Source organism: Ambystoma mexicanum, chromosome 1q (genome assembly GCF_040938575.1).
Source record: "Ambystoma mexicanum isolate Mex_15411 chromosome 1q, UKY_AmexF1_1, whole genome shotgun sequence".
Classification (NCBI taxonomy): Eukaryota; Metazoa; Chordata; class Amphibia; order Caudata; family Ambystomatidae; genus Ambystoma; species Ambystoma mexicanum.
Genome location: NC_090922.1, coordinates 146,890,908 through 146,908,366, shown reverse-complemented (window position 1 = coordinate 146,908,366; position 17,459 = coordinate 146,890,908). Strand labels below are relative to the sequence as shown.

The 17,459-nt window shown below is 55.3% G+C and overlaps 1 protein-coding gene across 1 annotated transcript in view; it reads right to left on the bottom strand.

Moving 5' to 3' along the window:
* Positions 1-17,459, bottom strand: part of LOC138521059 (uncharacterized) — a 512,462-nt gene that overhangs the window by 95,293 nt on the left and 399,710 nt on the right. Inside the window, exon 14 of the mRNA XM_069633584.1 lies at positions 2,729-2,824. Within this exon, the coding sequence (XP_069489685.1) occupies positions 2,729-2,824 (96 nt within the window). The remainder of the gene's footprint in view (positions 1-2,728; positions 2,825-17,459) is intronic.

The following is a 17,459-nucleotide window of genomic DNA, read 5'->3' as shown; positions in this document are numbered from 1 at the left end:
CTCGGCACAGAATTACCTCTATGTCCCTTTTCCTTGTCCCAGAGCTTACGTATGAGGCACCTTGCCTCATAGGTAAGTACTTGGATGAGGAAGAGTGGGACTAGGAGTGTTGAAGATTATAGGTAACTAAGCCAGGCATTACCTCCATGTCCCTCTACCTCAAAGTGCCTCATACACAAGTACTAGGTCGAGGAAGCACAGGGATATGAGTAATGAAGATTACCAATAAGTAACTAAGTGATTAAACACAAGCAGTGGTGCAACACCATTGAGTTGCCTGGACTTCAGCCCCTCCCACCACCCTTGAAATGTTGGGCTATGTTGAGTTGACCTGGCTGACCTACAGAGCCGTTGCCGGACAGAACAGGAAACATATGTTAAATGGCATTTGAGTTTCATTGTTAACAAAGGCCTGGCAATTACTAACGTAAAGCATTTCACTGTTAGTACCTGCATTCAAATGCATAATTTTTTAGGCAATTGAAATCTCCATGTTGGTTTAGTACTTTCATGCCAAGGAATTGATTGGAAGGGTAGAGAGGGGACAGGATAGCGCTTAGTCTCACAGCAGTCCATAAGTGGGTGCTTTCATACTTAAATGAGAGAGTTAACTGCTTGCAACAATAAAGCTGCACTAGAATAGTCTCATTAGAATGCATAAAGAAGTTAGATGCGTCCATACAAATAGGTTTGCCCCTCCCCCACCACCCATGAAATGAGCACCTCTCCCAACATTTGAAGGGTTAGCACCCGCCCCGAAATTTGGGTTTTGTTGCTCCCCTGAACACAAGCACACACACAATTCACCATACACACACATGCACACGCACACCCAGCCACCCATACATTTAAGTGTGCACCCTTTCAACATACAGGCACACACACCCAGGCAGCCACCTATACATGTAAGTGTGAACCTTTTCATCATACACTCACACAGGCAGCCACCTATACATTTAAGTGTGCACCCTTTCACCGTACAGGCACACCCAGGCAGCCACCCATACATTTCTGCACCTTTTCACCCAGCCACCTATATATATATATATATATATATATATATATATATATATATATATATATATATATATATATATATATATATATATATATACACACACACACACACACACACACACACACACACACACACACACACACACACACACACACTAACACACACACACACACACACACTAACACACACACACACACACACACACACACATTCACTCCGACTTCATAAAGAACTGATTTCCGTTAAAGTCTGAACCTTTCTTTATGAAGGCAGAGTGACTTAAAAAAGAAACAATTTCTTTTTGAAGTCATGAAGCTCTTCCCAGCCCATGACAGAGGCCTCCATGTCATGGGGTGGGGGAGCCCTCGGCCCAGTCAAGCGGATGGTTATATGCATTTCTGCAACTCAATCTAAACCAGCTGCACTTATTTGACAGTTTTGGAACATTGCTGTCCACACAGACGCTGGTGTGCAGCTGAACCTAATTGCTGCTGCCATTGTTTTTGCCTTCTTTGTTTGGAGAGATCGTCCCCCAGCCCACTTCTTCCATCCTTCCCTGCGTCAGAGGTCAAACTGGCCAGGAACTACAGGGTACACATTTCTTTACTTTTCGGGGCAACCTGTCACCAGTCCCTTAATTTAGTGAACCCAAAATACCGTTCCAGGACAGCAACATATTTTTTAATCCCTTTTTGTTTTAAAACTTCATCTCTAGGGGGGAATGGAACGTGGACCCTCCTGATATCTAACCACTATAACATTGCACTGCGCCATCTCTCAAGCGCTGGAAAGAGATTCTTTATTTGAATAGACTGTTTGGGATGTACAACCGGTTGCCAAACAGCCAAAAATCACATTTTGATGGCAATCAGGGCCTGCGTATGAATGGCTTTAGGCTCAGACTTGTATGTTGGAAACAGGAAGGGTTTATCTGGTGTGAACGGTGGATGGTGAAGGGGGGGCTGCATGACGGGTAATGTGCAGTGGGACAATGAAACACTAATGGTGGTCATTTAAATCCATTTTCTTGTTATTGTGTTTTCATCAGTTATACTAGAACTGTTGTAAAACACAATGTTGCAGTGGGCAGTGGAGGAAAGGAAGGTCCCAGGAATGGGGTTTGAATGGTGAAATGAGGGAGTTGGGGGGCCTGACGGTGAGTATGGGGGGAGTGGGCAGAAAAAGGGGCAGGGCGAGGGAACATAGTTCCACTACTTTCTTTTTTACACTTCGATCACTGGCCTGCGTCCATACTTACCATGCTCGGCAACTTCCAGACACCAGTTAGGGATTCAGGAAGCTTCCTGTATACTACGCCTGCATGCCACGCCATGTGGTGTTGGTGCTGCATGGTGTGTGTGTGTGAACGCTGGTGTGCCTTTGTTGGCCTATTATGGATCCAGCGTATTGCTATGGCAACTCCTAATACAAATGTAGGTAATGCAATTTTTACCCGAATCCACATCAGGCATGGACGATATTTCAACGTATGACGCGTCGTCAAGAAAAAAATATCCTAAAGCAAAACAACTTCATACACTGCGCTGAAAAAGAAAATTTCACTGTGCAAGTTCTGCCTACTTTGTATCTTGCTGCATGCAAATAAATCATAGTTCTAAACGGATTACATCTTGCAGAAGAACAATTCACAAACTGCCAACAATTTCACTGCGGCAAATCTTCCAGCCTTCTCCTAGACTTGTTATGTACCTTGTCAAGTCGTGTCCAACTGGATGAACCTTCACTGCAGTTAAGAGACCCAGACAGTGCGTCGTCAGAGAATGACTCTTCATCTGCTTCAGAGATCTTCATTGAGAAAAAAAAAGAGTAAAACTAAGTTGTTTAAAATGGTCCTATCAGACATTCGTTACACACCTTTGTTCCTTACTTCTGTGAATGCACGTGTTCTTTTAAAGAAGGGGAGGATCTCCTTAGATACCAGGCAGGATGCCATAGCCGACTCCGCACAGGCACTAGAGTAGAGGCTTTTTCTGTGGAAAGTGCCAGAATCTCTCGAGATCAGGAAACATCACCGATAAATATAATGAACCAGACTCCCAGGGAATTTCCTCTGTGACATACTGCATTATTTTAAATTTCAGCCACAAATCAAGACGCCTACATGGATCATTTCGTTTTCTTCTGATCTGCACACTTCCCAAGGCATACACGTTTACACTATGTTAATCCGCGACACACATAGTTTTCACACATGAAACTGTAAGCATTTTCAGGAAACACAGTGTCAAGCCTAATTCACGTTTGTGTGGAAATCTGCTCGAGAAATTACGTTGATTTAACAGAAACGCCTAATGCTGAAAATGTACAAGGCCTTAGGCGGCAGTGCCACTTCCACATCTTAAGTACAATAATTCGATCCGATGTGCCCTGTCAAATGCTTCCTCTTCAGTGTCAAAATATTGCAGAAGGAATCGTAATTTGTGATTTATGATTAGAGTTTTCTTGCCCCAGTGTTACACTTTACCTTACTGTCTACTGGTGTATGCAAAATGTTCTTAAGGTTAAGTGGTCAAAAATATGAACTAATTATATAAACCTGGTTCCAGGATAAGTATTTTTGTGTATTTGGGGCATAGCCTATCTTCAGTCCCTAATGCACAAACATAATTCTCTCTCTCTCTCTCTCTCTCTCTCTCTCTCTCTCTCTCTCTCTCTCTCTCTCTGTTTCTCTCTCTCTCTCTCTCTCTCTCTCTCTCTCTCTCCCCTCTTTCTTTCTCTCTCTACATATATATAAATACATATATCTCTATCTCTCTCTCTCTCTCTCTATATATACATATATATATGTATACACACACACACACATATTATAGTGCGGCGGTCGCTGCACTATAGTTAAGGTGAGTGGTGAAGTCCATAGGAAATAAAAAAAAAATGAATTGCTAATACATTTTGTCTCGTACGATGAATTTTGCTGACATTTTGCAGACAATTCTGTATGGACGGAACCCACGAGACTGGACATTATGGACATTATGGGAAAGATTTGTTTAAAAAATAAAATTATAAAGAAAACAAAAAAAACACTTTCGGCCTAGTCCCCATTCATTTTCCCATAGACAAAAAATGGTCAATTTTAACCGTACCGCACAGCAAAAACAGCCTGACGGAATTGTACAAGGTCTAAATCAGGGGTCTCCAACCTTTACGTTAGCTAGAGCTACTTGTAGTGGAGGCCAACAGTGGAGAGCTACTAGCAGGCAATATCAGGGTGGGGATATTTATAAGCCTCGGAATTTTTACCAATATTTTTTTGGCTCGATTATTTCGCCCTCTATAAACAGATGGAATAACATATGCCTTCACGAATATATTAAGAACTTCAAAAACCTCTTTGTTGCATTATTATTTATTAGTAGCTGTCTCAAAAAGACAGATATTTGTTGGACTACCACACAAATATCCTGTAATTTTTGTGCCCCTTCCTTTGCGTTTTATGCAGGCTTTCTACATGCTAGGATTTTCCAAATTAAAAAAAAAGCAATTTCCAAATTGAAAAATGTTGCTTGCGTTCACAAAAGTTTTCTTTGAAATGTTTTTTTTTGTCAGACACCACACATACTCTGTTATTTGCCAGTAAGATAGCTCAGCGGGTTGAGCTCTCGCTGCTGCAATCTGAGCGTGATCTGCAGGTCGCAGGTTAAAATCCCAGCAAGGCCAACTCGGCCTTTCCTCCTTCTGAGGTCGATACATGAGTACCAATTTCAGTTGGGTGATATTGCATGTAAATATGTGCTCTGTAAAGCGCTTTGAATTAAGGCGCTATATAAATAACACATCATTATCATTATTTGTGTGCCCCTCTGTGTTTTAGCACAAGTTATATTTATAAAGATGTTATATGCTTGTCAAACTGGTTAATCACAAATGCTTCTGTTATGCTGACAGCAGTTTTTAGGAAATTAATCTGTGGGTTCATGGGTGCCAACTTTTGATTTTCACAGGGGCAGAAATATCCCCACTTCAGCCCTGATAATCAGCAAGCAACCAGCCCAACCCATACCCTGGCCAAACACATTGTATAGCACTTTTTTAATAATGCATTGCAAAAAGTCATACGATTAACAACCTGTAGTTTTGAATATATAACATCTCAGCATCGGTCTGTCAACCTGCTTAACTACCCTGGTAGGCTTCTACTGTACAGCGTGTCTATGGATTGCTTAATGTACTAAAAGTGGATGTACTTGTGTCATGGAAGTGATTTAAAGTGGAAATGTACGGTGTGGAATTTGGAAAGAAATTGCACCACATTTTAAATATTATTTTGAACATTTCCAGGCGAGCAGCAGTGCTACTGTGATATTTTCATTGCATGGTCACAATGATCCTGATCCTGCCCCTGCCCCTCCAACATCTCTGGCAAACAAGAGCAGCTTGCTTAAGAAAGACTGTCGTGGGGGCGCACAAGGCCAACTGTGGTACTACAGGCGGCCTGCAGAAGCATAACGTGATACTGACATTTGTCAATAGGTTTACAAGCAGTTCCAAGTGGCACAGTAGCCAAACTCTCTGCCTGCAATTGGGCCGGCTAAGGTCCTTATCCTGAATAAGGAACATATCCTGAATAAGGAACATGGCTGCAAAAAGCACCATTAAATAATATAACTTAGGATAAATATTTATTTTTCGGTATCTTCAGCGCGGGCGACTGAAAAGGCTCAGGCGAGCTACTAGTCGCCCGCGATCGACTGTTTGGCGACCTCTGGTCTAAACCAACTTGGGCACAAGTGTTGACTCGCAATGATTTGGGTGTCTAGGATTATTGCGTCCAGTACTTTTGTAACTATTTGACGGAGAAGGGGTTGCCCCATCTCCCAAAGTTATAGAGATATCTCCATTGGTGCATTGCAGCAGACAGCCTTTTAAGAACTGAAAAAGCTGTCATCTTTTTTTTTTCCTGATGCAAGAGACAACCGCGGGTATACCCGCAGCTACCCAGGGAAGCTTTTTCTTTCCAATGTTTATCCCTATAAGCATGGGTATTTTACAACTACAAATAACCGCGGCTTTCTGTAGTACATTGTGATTATACCCACAGTTATTGTGAAAAAAGTTTAAAAAATATTATTATTATTATTTTTACAGCTAGAGTGAGTTAGGGAGTAAATAAATCACTAGCCATGGCCAAAGCCTGTGGCTTGGTAGTGTCTTAAACAATAGAGTGGGCATGGTGAAGGCCAGCAGCGTTGTAAAATATACAGTGGGCAAGGCCAAAGGCCATGGCTAGTGGATGGGTAATTTCGTCAAATATATAGTGGGCATGGCTGAAGGTCATGCTCAGTAGGCAGGGCCAGAGGCCCTGGCTAGGGGGCTCAATATACATTTATAGTGGCCACTGGACTTGGCTTCAAGCCACGGCTAGTGGCTTGGTAATGTAAAACATACACTGAGCACGGTTGAAGGCCGTGGCCACTGACCATGGCCAAAGGCCATGGCTAGTGGTTTTGTAGTGTTGTAAAATATACAGTGGGAACGGCTGAAGGAGGTGGCCGGCCTTGGCTAGAGGCTTAGTAATGTTGTAAAATATACAATGGACTTGGTCCGAAGGCCATGGGCAGTGGTGCAGAAAAGATCTATGGTATAACAAAACCCTTGAAATTCACTGCAAACACTTTAGTTAAAGTTTAGTTAAGGTGCCCAAATATATTGCAACGAAACCCCTGAAATTCAATTCATTTAGGAATTCATGAATGGCTTACCTCGGTGCATTCCTGTTGCAAAGCTACACATATGTAAGAGAAGGGATTCACAATGACATACAAATTGGCATTATGGGGGACATGGCCTTATGGGGGACATGAATATAAGCACGCCAAGTTAAGCCAGTCATGACTTCCCAAATGCGCTGAATTTCAGGGGTTTTGATGCTATAAATGTGGGCACATTACCTACATTTTAACTAATGTTTGTTCAGTGAATATATATATATATATATATATATATATATATTCAGGGAAAAAACTTTGTTAAAGGGACGTTATGGTTAAGTTGCGCTACTAAAAACCTATGAAATTCAGTGAAAAAACGTTGTCAAAGGGACGTTATGGTTCCAAGTAAAACCGAAAAACCCTTGAAATTCGCCAGTTATGGTAAGCTAAGCAACCATAACTCGCGGAACCACCGTGTACTGCTAACACTAACACCCAGGACATCAAAGATGACATCACAAATGTCATTGATGACATCACTGATGACATCACATGTGTATGTACTTTTCATGAAATATGTGTACAAGGGATTCTTATTATAATGTTGCGAAACAAGTGTCAAGGATCATTGCAATAAATATCATACCCTAATTAGTGCATTGAACGATGCATTGATATAAATAGCATTCTATTATGGGGTTCTATCTAGTATAATAAGCTACTCATAGAGAAACATAACATTGTGTGTAGTGTACAAGATGAAGGTATAATATTCGTAATGTTAATATGTTGAATAATTAAATAATTGTTTTCTTAATAGATTTTTGTGTACTGTGAAATATGTAATAAGTAGCTAATAAAACACTTGTATTACATAATTGCATTACTATAGACAAAACACAAAGACACAAGAACACATACCAATGTGGGTATATACAGGGAAAGTGAAGTTAGCAAAAAAGCACAAGTAGTAGAAGAAACAATTCATAACTTAACTGATTATTTTCAGGCAAATAAATGATTGCTCTGTTACAAAGCTGATATTTACCCTAGGTACATGTATCACTTGATGTGATTGGACCCTAAGGAAAGTAGTGTGAGTACACTGTATACAAATATGACCATATACAGGGAAAGTACAGCCATAAAAAAAAAAACAACAGAACTATCAGAAAGTGCTCATAAGTCTATTGATTATCTTTATGCACAAAAAGGATTGCTGTCTTTCAAGATTGTGTCTTCCCGTATGTATATGTTTCATATGATGTGACTGGACTCTAAGGGAATTACAGTAAGAACCTACTTGAAGGATACGTCTACAAATAAAATAAAATTTTTAGTTTCTGACTGTTACTGAAGAAAACCATGTGGCCTAGATATGTCAGCAAAAGAAAAAAGAGTGAGCCAGACATGTGATATCATCAGTGATGACATTTGTGATGTCATCTTTGATGTCCTGGGTGTTAGTCTTAGCAGTGCACGGTGGTGGCGCGAGTTATGGTTGCTTAGCTTACCATACCTGGCGAATTTCAAGGGTTTTTCGGTTTTACTTGGAACCATAATGTCCCTTTGACAAAGTTTTTTCACTGAATTTCATAGGTTTTTAGTAGCGCAACTTAACCATAACGTCCCTTTAACAAAGTTTTTTCACTGAATTTCATAGGTTTTTAGTAGCACAACTTAACCATAATGTCCCTTTAACAAAGTTTTTTCATTGAATTTCATAGGTTTTTATTAGTGCAACTTAACCATAACATCCCTGTAACATTTTTTTAAACTAAATTTTAAAGGTTTTTATTAGTGCAACGTCACCATAACATCCTTTTCAATAGATGAAGACCACTAACATCTTATGTCCTCAAAGTGGGAACACCGGGTGGTAAAAAAAAAAAAAAAGATGGGCACCATGGAAAGGGAAGGCTGGGTGTATAAAGAGAACACAACAGGGCATGAGCAGGGGATGGGGGGAACAGGGGAGACACATGGGCATGAGCGGGGGGTGGGGGGAACACGAGGGAGACACGGGGCATGAGCGGGGGTGGGGGGAACAGGGCGCACACGGGGCATGAGCGGGGGTGGGGGAACAGGGCACACACAGGGCATGAGCGGGGGTGGGGGAACAGGGCGCACACACGGGGCATGAGCGGGGGGTGGGGGGAACAGGGGAGACACACGGGGCATGAACGGGGGTGGGGGGAGGGGAGAGACACACGGGGCATGAGCAGGGGGTGGGGGGAAGGGGAGAGAGACAAGGGGCATGAGCGGGTTTGGGGGAAGGGGAGAGACACACGGGGCATGAGCGGGGGGTGGGGGAAAGGAGGGAGACACGGGGCATGAGCGGGGGGTGGTGGGAAAGGGAGAGACACACACACAGGGCATGAGCGGGGGTTGGGGGGGAAGGGGAGAGAGACACGGGGCATGAGCGGGGGGTGGGGGGAAAGGGGAGAGAGACACAGGGCATGAGCGGCGGGTGGGGGAAGGGGAGAGAGACACAGGGCATGAGCGGGGGTTGGGGGAGGGGAGAGACACATGGGGCATGAGCGGGGGGTGGGGGGTAAGGAGGGAGACACGGGGCATGAGCGGGGGGTGGGGGGTAACACAAGGGAGACACGGGGCATGAGCGGGTGGTGGGGGTAACAGAGGAGACAGGGCATGGGTGGGGGGGTAACACAAGGGAGACACGGGGCATGAGCGGGGGGTGGGGGGTAACACAAGGGAGACACGGGGCATGAGCTGGGGGGTAACACAAGGGAGACACTGGGCATGAGCGGGGGGTGGGGGAGAACAGGGGCGACAGGGGCATGAGCGGGGGGTGGGCGGCGGGAGGGATAGAGACACGGGGGGTGGGCGGCGGGAGGGATAGAGACACAGGGCATGAGCGGGGGGTTGGCGGCAGGAGGGATAGAGACACGGGGCATGAGCGGGGGGTGGGCGGCAGGAGGGATAGAGACACAGGGCATTAGCGGGGGAGGGATAGAGACACGGGGCATGAGCGGGGAGGGATAGAGACATGGGGCATGAGCGGGGGGTGGGCGGCGGGAGGGATAGACACACGGAGCATGAGTGGTGGGTGGGCGGCGGGAGGGATAGACACACGGGGCATGAGCGGGGGGTGGGTGGGAGCAATATACACATGGGGCATGAGCAGGGGTGGGGGGAGGGAGAGACACACGGGGCATGAGCGGGGGTGGGGGGAGGGAGAGAGACACACGGGGCGTGAACAGGGGGTGGGGGGAAGGTGAGAGAGACACGGGGCATGAGCGGGGGGTGGGGGGAAGGGGAGAGAGACACGGGGCATGAGCGGGGGGCGGGGGGAAAGGGGAGAGAGACACGGCATGAGCGGCGGGTGGGGGAAGGGGAGAGAGACACAGGGCATGAGCGGGGGTTGGGGGAGGGGAGAGACACATGGGGCATGAGCGGGGGGTGGGGGGTAAGGAGGGAGACACGGGGCATGAGCGGGGGGTGGGGGGTAACACAAGGGAGACACGGGGCATGAGCGGGTGGTGGGGGTAACAGAGGAGACAGGGCATGGGTGGGGGGGTAACACAAGGGAGACACGGGGCATGAGCGGGGGGTGGGGGGTAACACAAGGGAGACACGGGGCATGAGCTGGGGGGTAACACAAGGGAGACACTGGGCATGAGCGGGGGGTGGGGGAGAACAGGGGCGACAGGGGCATGAGCGGGGGGTGGGGGGAAGTGGAGAGAGACACGGGGCATGAGCGGGGGGTGGGCGGCGGGAGGGATAGAGACACGGGGGGTGGGCGGCGGGAGGGATAGAGACACAGGGCATGAGCGGGGGGTTGGCGGCAGGAGGGATAGAGACACGGGGCATGAGCGGGGGGTGGGCGGCAGGAGGGATAGAGACACAGGGCATTAGCGGGGGAGGGATAGAGACACGGGGCATGAGCGGGGAGGGATAGAGACATGGGGCATGAGCGGGGGGTGGGCGGCGGGAGGGATAGACACACGGAGCATGAGTGGTGGGTGGGCGGCGGGAGGGATAGACACACGGGGCATGAGCGGGGGGTGGGTGGGAGCAATATACACATGGGGCATGAGCAGGGGTGGGGGGAGGGAGAGACACACGGGGCATGAGCGGGGGTGGGGGGAGGGAGAGAGACACACGGGGCGTGAACAGGGGGTGGGGGGAAGGTGAGAGAGACACGGGGCATGAGCGGGGGGTGGGGGGGAAGGGGAGAGAGACACGGGGCATGAGCGGGGGCGGGGGGAAAGGGGAGAGAGACACAGGGCATGAGCGGCGGGTGGGGGAAGGGGAGAGAGACACAGGGCATGAGCGGGGGTTGGGGGGAGGGGAGAGACACATGGGGCATGACCGGGGGGTGGGGGGTAAGGAGGGAGACACGGGGCATGAGCGGGGGGTGGGGGTAACACAAGGGAGACACGGGGCATGAGCGGGTGGTGGGGGTAACAGAGGAGACAGGGCATGGGTGGGGGGGTAACACAAGGGAGACACGGGGCATGAGCGGGGGGTGGGGGGTAACACAAGGGAGACACGGGGCATGAGCTTGGGGTGGGGGTAACACAAGGGAGACACGGGGCATGAGCAGGGGGGTGGGGGAGAACAGGGGCGACACGGGGCATGAGCGGGGGGTGGGGGGAAGTGGAGAGAGACACGGGGCATGAGCGGGGGTGGGGGGAAGTGGAGAGACACACGGGGCATGAACGGGAGGTGGGCGGCGGGAGGGATAGAGACACGTGGCATGAGCGGGGGGTGGGCAGCGGGAGGGATAGAGACACGTGGCATGAGCGGGGGGTGGGCAGCGGGAGGGATAGAGACACGGGGCATGAGCGGGGGGTGGGCGGCATGAGGGATAGACACACGGGGCATGAGGGGGGGATCAGGGTGTGGGGGGAGGGGAGAGACACACAGGGCATGAGCGGGGGGGAGAGACACACGGGGCATGAGCAGGGGGTGGGCGGCGGGAGGGATAGAGACACAGGGCATGAGCAGGGGGTGGGCGGCGGGAGGGATAGAGACACGGGGCATGAGCGCGGGGTGGGTGGTGTGAGGGATAGACACACGGGGCATGAGCGGGGGGTAGGGTGGTGGGGGGGAGGCGAGAGACACACGGGGCATGAGCGGGGGTGGGCGGGAGGGGGAAAGACACATGGGCATGAGCGGGGGTTGGGGGAGGGGAGAGACACACAGGGCGTGAGCGGGGGAAGGGGGAGGGGAGAAACACACGGGGCATGAGCGGGGGGTGGGCGTCGGGAGGGATAGCGACACAGGGCATGAGTGGGAGGGAGAAAGACACACAGGGCATGAGCGGGGGTGGGCGGGAGGGGGATAGACACACGGGGCATGAGCGGGGGGTGGGCGGCAGGAGGGATAGACACACGGGGCATGAGCGGGGGGTGGGCGGCGGGAGGGATAGACACACGGGGCAGGAGCGGGGGTGGGCGCCGGGAGGGATAGACACAGGGGGCATGAGCAGGGGGTGGGCGGCGGGAGGGATAGACACACGGGGCATGAGCGGCGGGAGGGATAGACACATGGTCATGAGCGGTGGGAGGGATAGACACACGGGGCATGAGCGGGGGGTGGGCGGCGGGAGGGATAGAGACACGGGGCATGAGCGGGGGTGGGCGGCGTGAGGGATAGACACACGGGGCATGAGCGGGGGGTCAGGGTGTGGGGGGAGGGGAGAGACACACAGGGCATGAGCGGGGGTAAGAGACACACGGGGGGTGGGCGGCGGGAGGGATAGAGACACGGGGCATGTGCAAGGGGTGGGCGGCGGGAGGGATTGAGACACGGGACATGAGCGGGGGGTGGGCGGCGGGAGGGATAGAGACACGGGGCATGAGCGGGGGTTGGGCGGTGTGAGGGATAGACACACGGGGCATGAGCGGGGGATCGGGTGGTGAGGGGGAGGCGAGAGACACACGGGGCATGAGCGGGGGTGGGCGGGAGGGCGAGAGACACACGGGGCATGAGTGGGGGTGGGCGGAGGGGAGAGACACACGGGGCATGAGCGGGGGGTGAGCGGCGGGAGGGATAGACACACGGGGCATGAGCGGGGGGTGTGCGGCGGGAGGATAGAGACACGGGGCATGAGCGGGGGTGGGCGGCGGTAGGGATAGACACACGGGGCATGAGCGGGGGGTGGGCGGCGGGAGGGATAGACACACGGGGCATGAGCGGCGGGAGGATAGACACACGGGCATGAGCGGCGGGAGGGATAGACACACGGGGCATGCGCGGGGGGTGGGCGGCGGGAGGGATAGACACACGGGGCATGATCGGGGGGGTGGGCGGTGGGAGGGATAGACACACAGGGCATGAGCGGGGGTGGTGGCGAAAGGGATAGACACACGGGGCATGAGCAGGGGTGGGTGGCGGGAGGGATAGAGACACGGGGTATGAGCAGGGGGTGGGCGGCAGGAGGGATAGACACACGGGGCATGAGTGGGGGGTGGGCGGCGGGAGGGATAGAACACGGGGCATGAGCGGGGGGTGGGCGGAGGTAGGATAGAGACACGGGACATGAGCGGGGGAGGGCGGCAGGAGGGATAGAGGCATGGGGCATGAGCGGGGGGTGGACGGCGGGAGGGATAGAGACATGGGGCATGAGTGGGGGGTGGGCGGGAGGGAGGTATAGACACACGGGGCATGAGCGGGAGGGAGAGAGACACGGGGCATGAGCGGGGGGTGGGCGGGAGGGGGGTAGACACACGGGGGGTGGGCGGCAGGAGGGATAGACACATGGGGCATGAGCGGGGGGTAGGTGGGAGGGGGAGAGACACAGGGGCATGAGCGAGGGTGGGCAGGAGGGGGAGAGACACACGGGGCATGAGCGGGGGTTGGGGGGAGGGGGAGAGATACACGGGGCATGAGCGGGGGGTGGGTGGGAGGGGGAGAGACACACAGGGCATGAGCGGGGGGTGGGTGGGAGGGGGAGAGACGCACAGGGCATGAGCGGGGGGTGGGTGGGAGGGGGGAGAGACACACAGGGCATGAGCAGGGGGTGGGCGGGAGGGCGAGAGACACACGGGCATGGGCGTGGGTGGGGAGGGAGGGGAGAGACACACGGGGCATGAGCGGGGGTGGGCGGCGGGAGGGATAGAGACCCGTGGCATGAGCGGGGGGTGGGTGGCGGGAGGGATAGGGACATGTAGCATGAGCGGGGGGTTGGCGGCGGGAGGGATAGAGACACGGGGCATGAGCGGGGGGTGGGCGGAGTGAGGGATAGACACACGGGGCATGAGCGGGGGTCAGGGGGTGAGGGGAGGGGCGAGACACACGGGGCATGAGCGGGGGGGAGACACACGGGGCATGAGCGGGGGGTGGGCGGCGGGAGGGATAGAGACACGGGGCATGAGCAGGGGGTGGGCTGCGGGAGGGAAAGAGACACGGGGCATGAGCGGGGGGCATAAGTGGGGGTGGGCGGGAGGGAGGTATGGACACACGGGGCATGAGCGGGAGGGAGAGAGACACACGGGGCATGAGCGGGGGGTGGGCGGGAGGGGGGTAGACACACGGGGCATGAACGGGGGGTGGGCGGCAGGAGGGATAGACACACAGGGCATGAGCGGGGGGTAGGTGGGAGGGGGAGAGACACAGGGGGCATGAGCGGGGGTGGGCAGGAGGGGGAGAGACACACGGGGGCATGAGCGGGGGGTGGGGGGAGGGGGAGAGATACACGGGGCATGAGCGGGGGTTGGGCGGGAGGGGGAGAGACACACGGGGCATGAGCAGAGGGTGGGTGGGAGGGGGAGAGACGCACAGGGCATGAGCGGGGGGTGGGCGGGAGGGGGAGAGACACACATGGCATGAGCGGGGGGTGGGCAGGAGGGCGAGCGACTCACGGGCATGGGCGGGGGTGGGGAGGGAGGGGAGAGACACACGGGGCATGAGCAGGGGTGGGCGGCGGGAGGGATAGAGACACGTGGCATGAGCGGGGGGTGGGCGGCGGGAGGGATAGGGACACGTAGCATGAGCGGGGGGTGGGCGGCGGGAGGGATAGAGACACGTGGCATGAGCGGGGGGTGGGCGGAGTGAGGGATAGACACACGGGGCATGAGCGGGGGGTCAGGGGGTGGGGGGAGGGGAGAGACACATGGGGCATGAGCGGGGGAGAGACACACGGGGCATGAGCGGGGGGTGGGCGGCGGGAGGGATAGAGACACGGGGCATGAGCAGGGGGTGGGAGGCGGGAGGGAAAGAGACACGGGGCATGACCGCGGGTGGGCGGCGGGAGGGATAGAGACATGGGGCATGAGCGGGGGGTGGGCGGTGTGAGGGACAGACACACAGGGCATGACCAGGGGGACGGGGGTCGGAGGGAGGGGAGAGACACACGGGGCATGAGCGGGGGTGGGCGGGAGGGGGAGAGACACACAGGGCATGAGCGGGGGTGGGCGGCGTGAGGGATAGACACATGGGGCATGAGCGGGGGGTGGGCGGCAGGAGGGATAGACACACGAGGCATGAGCGGGGGGTGGGCAGCGGGAGGGATAGACACACGGGGCATGAGCGGGGGTGGGTGGCGGGAGGGATAGACAAATGGGGCATGACCGGGGGGTGGGCGGCAGGAGGGATAGACACACAGGGAATGAGCAGCGGGAGGGATAGACACACGGGCATGAGCGGCAGGAGGGATAGACACACCGGGGCATGAGCGGGGGTGGGCGGCGATAGGGATAGACACACAGGGCATGAGCGGGGGGTGGGCGGCGGGAGGGATAGACACACGGGGCATGAGCGGGGTGGGCGGCGGAGGGATAGAGACACTGGGTATGAGAGGGGGGTGGGCGGTGGGGAGGGATAGACACACGGGCATGAGCGGGGGTGGGAGGCGGGAGGGATAGAGACACAGGGCATGAGCAGGGGGTGGGCGACGGGAGGGATAGAGGCGCAGGGCATGAGCGGGGGTGGGCGGTGGGAGGGATAGAGACACGGGGCATGAGCGGGGGGTGGGCGGCGGGATGGATAGAGACATGGGGCATGAGCGGGGGGTGGGCAGGAGGGGGAGAGACACACGGGGCGTGAGCGGGGCTGGGTGGGAGGGGGTCAGACACACGGGGCATGAGCGGGGGGTGGGTGGGAGGGCAAGAGACACACGGGGCATGAGTGGGGGTGGGCGGGAGAGACACACGGGGCATGAGCAGGGGAGGGGGAGAGACACACGGGGCATGAGCAGGGGGTGGGCGGGAGGGGGAGAGACACACGGGGCATGAGCGGGGGTGGGCGGGAGGTGGAGAGACACACAGGGCATGACCGGGGGGTGGGCGGGAGGGGGAGAGACACACGGGGCATGAGCGGGGGGTGGGCGGGAGGGGGAGAGACACACGGGGCATGAGCGGTGTGGGGGGAGGGAGAGAGACACATAGGGCATGAGCGGGGGGTGGGCGGGAGGGGGAGAGACACACGGGGCATGAGCGGGGGTGGGGGGAGGGAGAGAGACACACGGGGTTGGGCGGGAGGGGGAGAGACACACAGGGCATGAGCGGGGTGTAGGCGGGAGGGGGAGAGACACACGGGGCATGAGCGGGGGTGGGGGGGAGGGAGAGAGACACACGGGGCATGAGCGGGGGGTGGGCGGGAGGTTGGAGAGACACACGGGGCGTGAGCGGGGGTGGCCAGGAGGGTGAGAGACACACAGGGCATGAGCAGGGGTGGGGGGGAGGGAGAGACACACGGGGCATGAGCGGGGGTGGGGGGAAGGGAGAGAGACACACGGGGTGTGAGCGGGGGGTGGGGAGGAGGGGGAGGGACACAGTTGGCATAAGCGGGGGTAGGGGGGAGGGGGAGAGACACACGGAGCATGAGCGGGGGTGGGGGGAGGGGGGAGAGACACACAGGGCATGAGCGGGGGGTGGGCAGCGGGAGGGATAGAGACACGGGGCATGAGCGGGGGGTGGGCGGTGTGAGGGATAGACACACGGGGCATGAGTGGGGGGTCAGGGGGTGGGCGGGAGGGGAGAGACATGGGGCATGAGCGGGGGGTCAGTGCGTGGGGGGAGGTGAGAGATACACGGGGAAAGAGCAGGGGTGGGGGGGAGGGGAGAGACACACGGGGCATGAACGGGAGGTGGGCGGCGGGAGGGATAGAGACACGTGGCATGAGCGGGGGGTGGGCAGCGGGAGGGATAGAGACACGTGGCATGAGCGGGGGGTGGGCGGCGGGAGGGATAGAGACACGGGGCATGAGCGGGGGTGGGCGGCGTGAGGGATAGACACACGGGGCATGAGCAGGGGGTGGGCGGCGGGAGTGATAGAGACACGGGGCATGAGCAGGGGGTGGGCGGCGGGAGGGATAGAGACACGGGGCATGAGCGGGGGGTGGGCGGCGGTAGGGGTAGAGTCACGGGGCATGAGCGCGGGGTGGGTGGTGTGAGGGATAGACACACGGGGCATGAGTGGGGGGTCGGGTGGTGGGGGGAGGCGAGAGACACACGGGGCATGAGCGGGGGTGGGTGGGAGGGGGATAGACACACGGGCATGAGCCGGGGTTGGGGGGAGAGGAGAGACACACAGGGCATGAGTGGGGTTGGGGGGGAGGGGAGAGACACACGGGGCATGAGAGGGGGGTGGCCGCGGGAGGGATAGAGACACGGGGCATGAGTGGGAGGGAGAAAGACACACGGGGAATGAGCGGGGTTGGGCAGGAGGGGGAGAGACACACGGGGCATGAGCGGGGGGTGGGGGGAGGGGGAGAGATACACGGGGCATGAGCGGGGGTTGGGCGGGAGGGGGAGAGACACACGGGGCATGAGCAGAGGGTGGGTGGGAGGGGGAGAGAC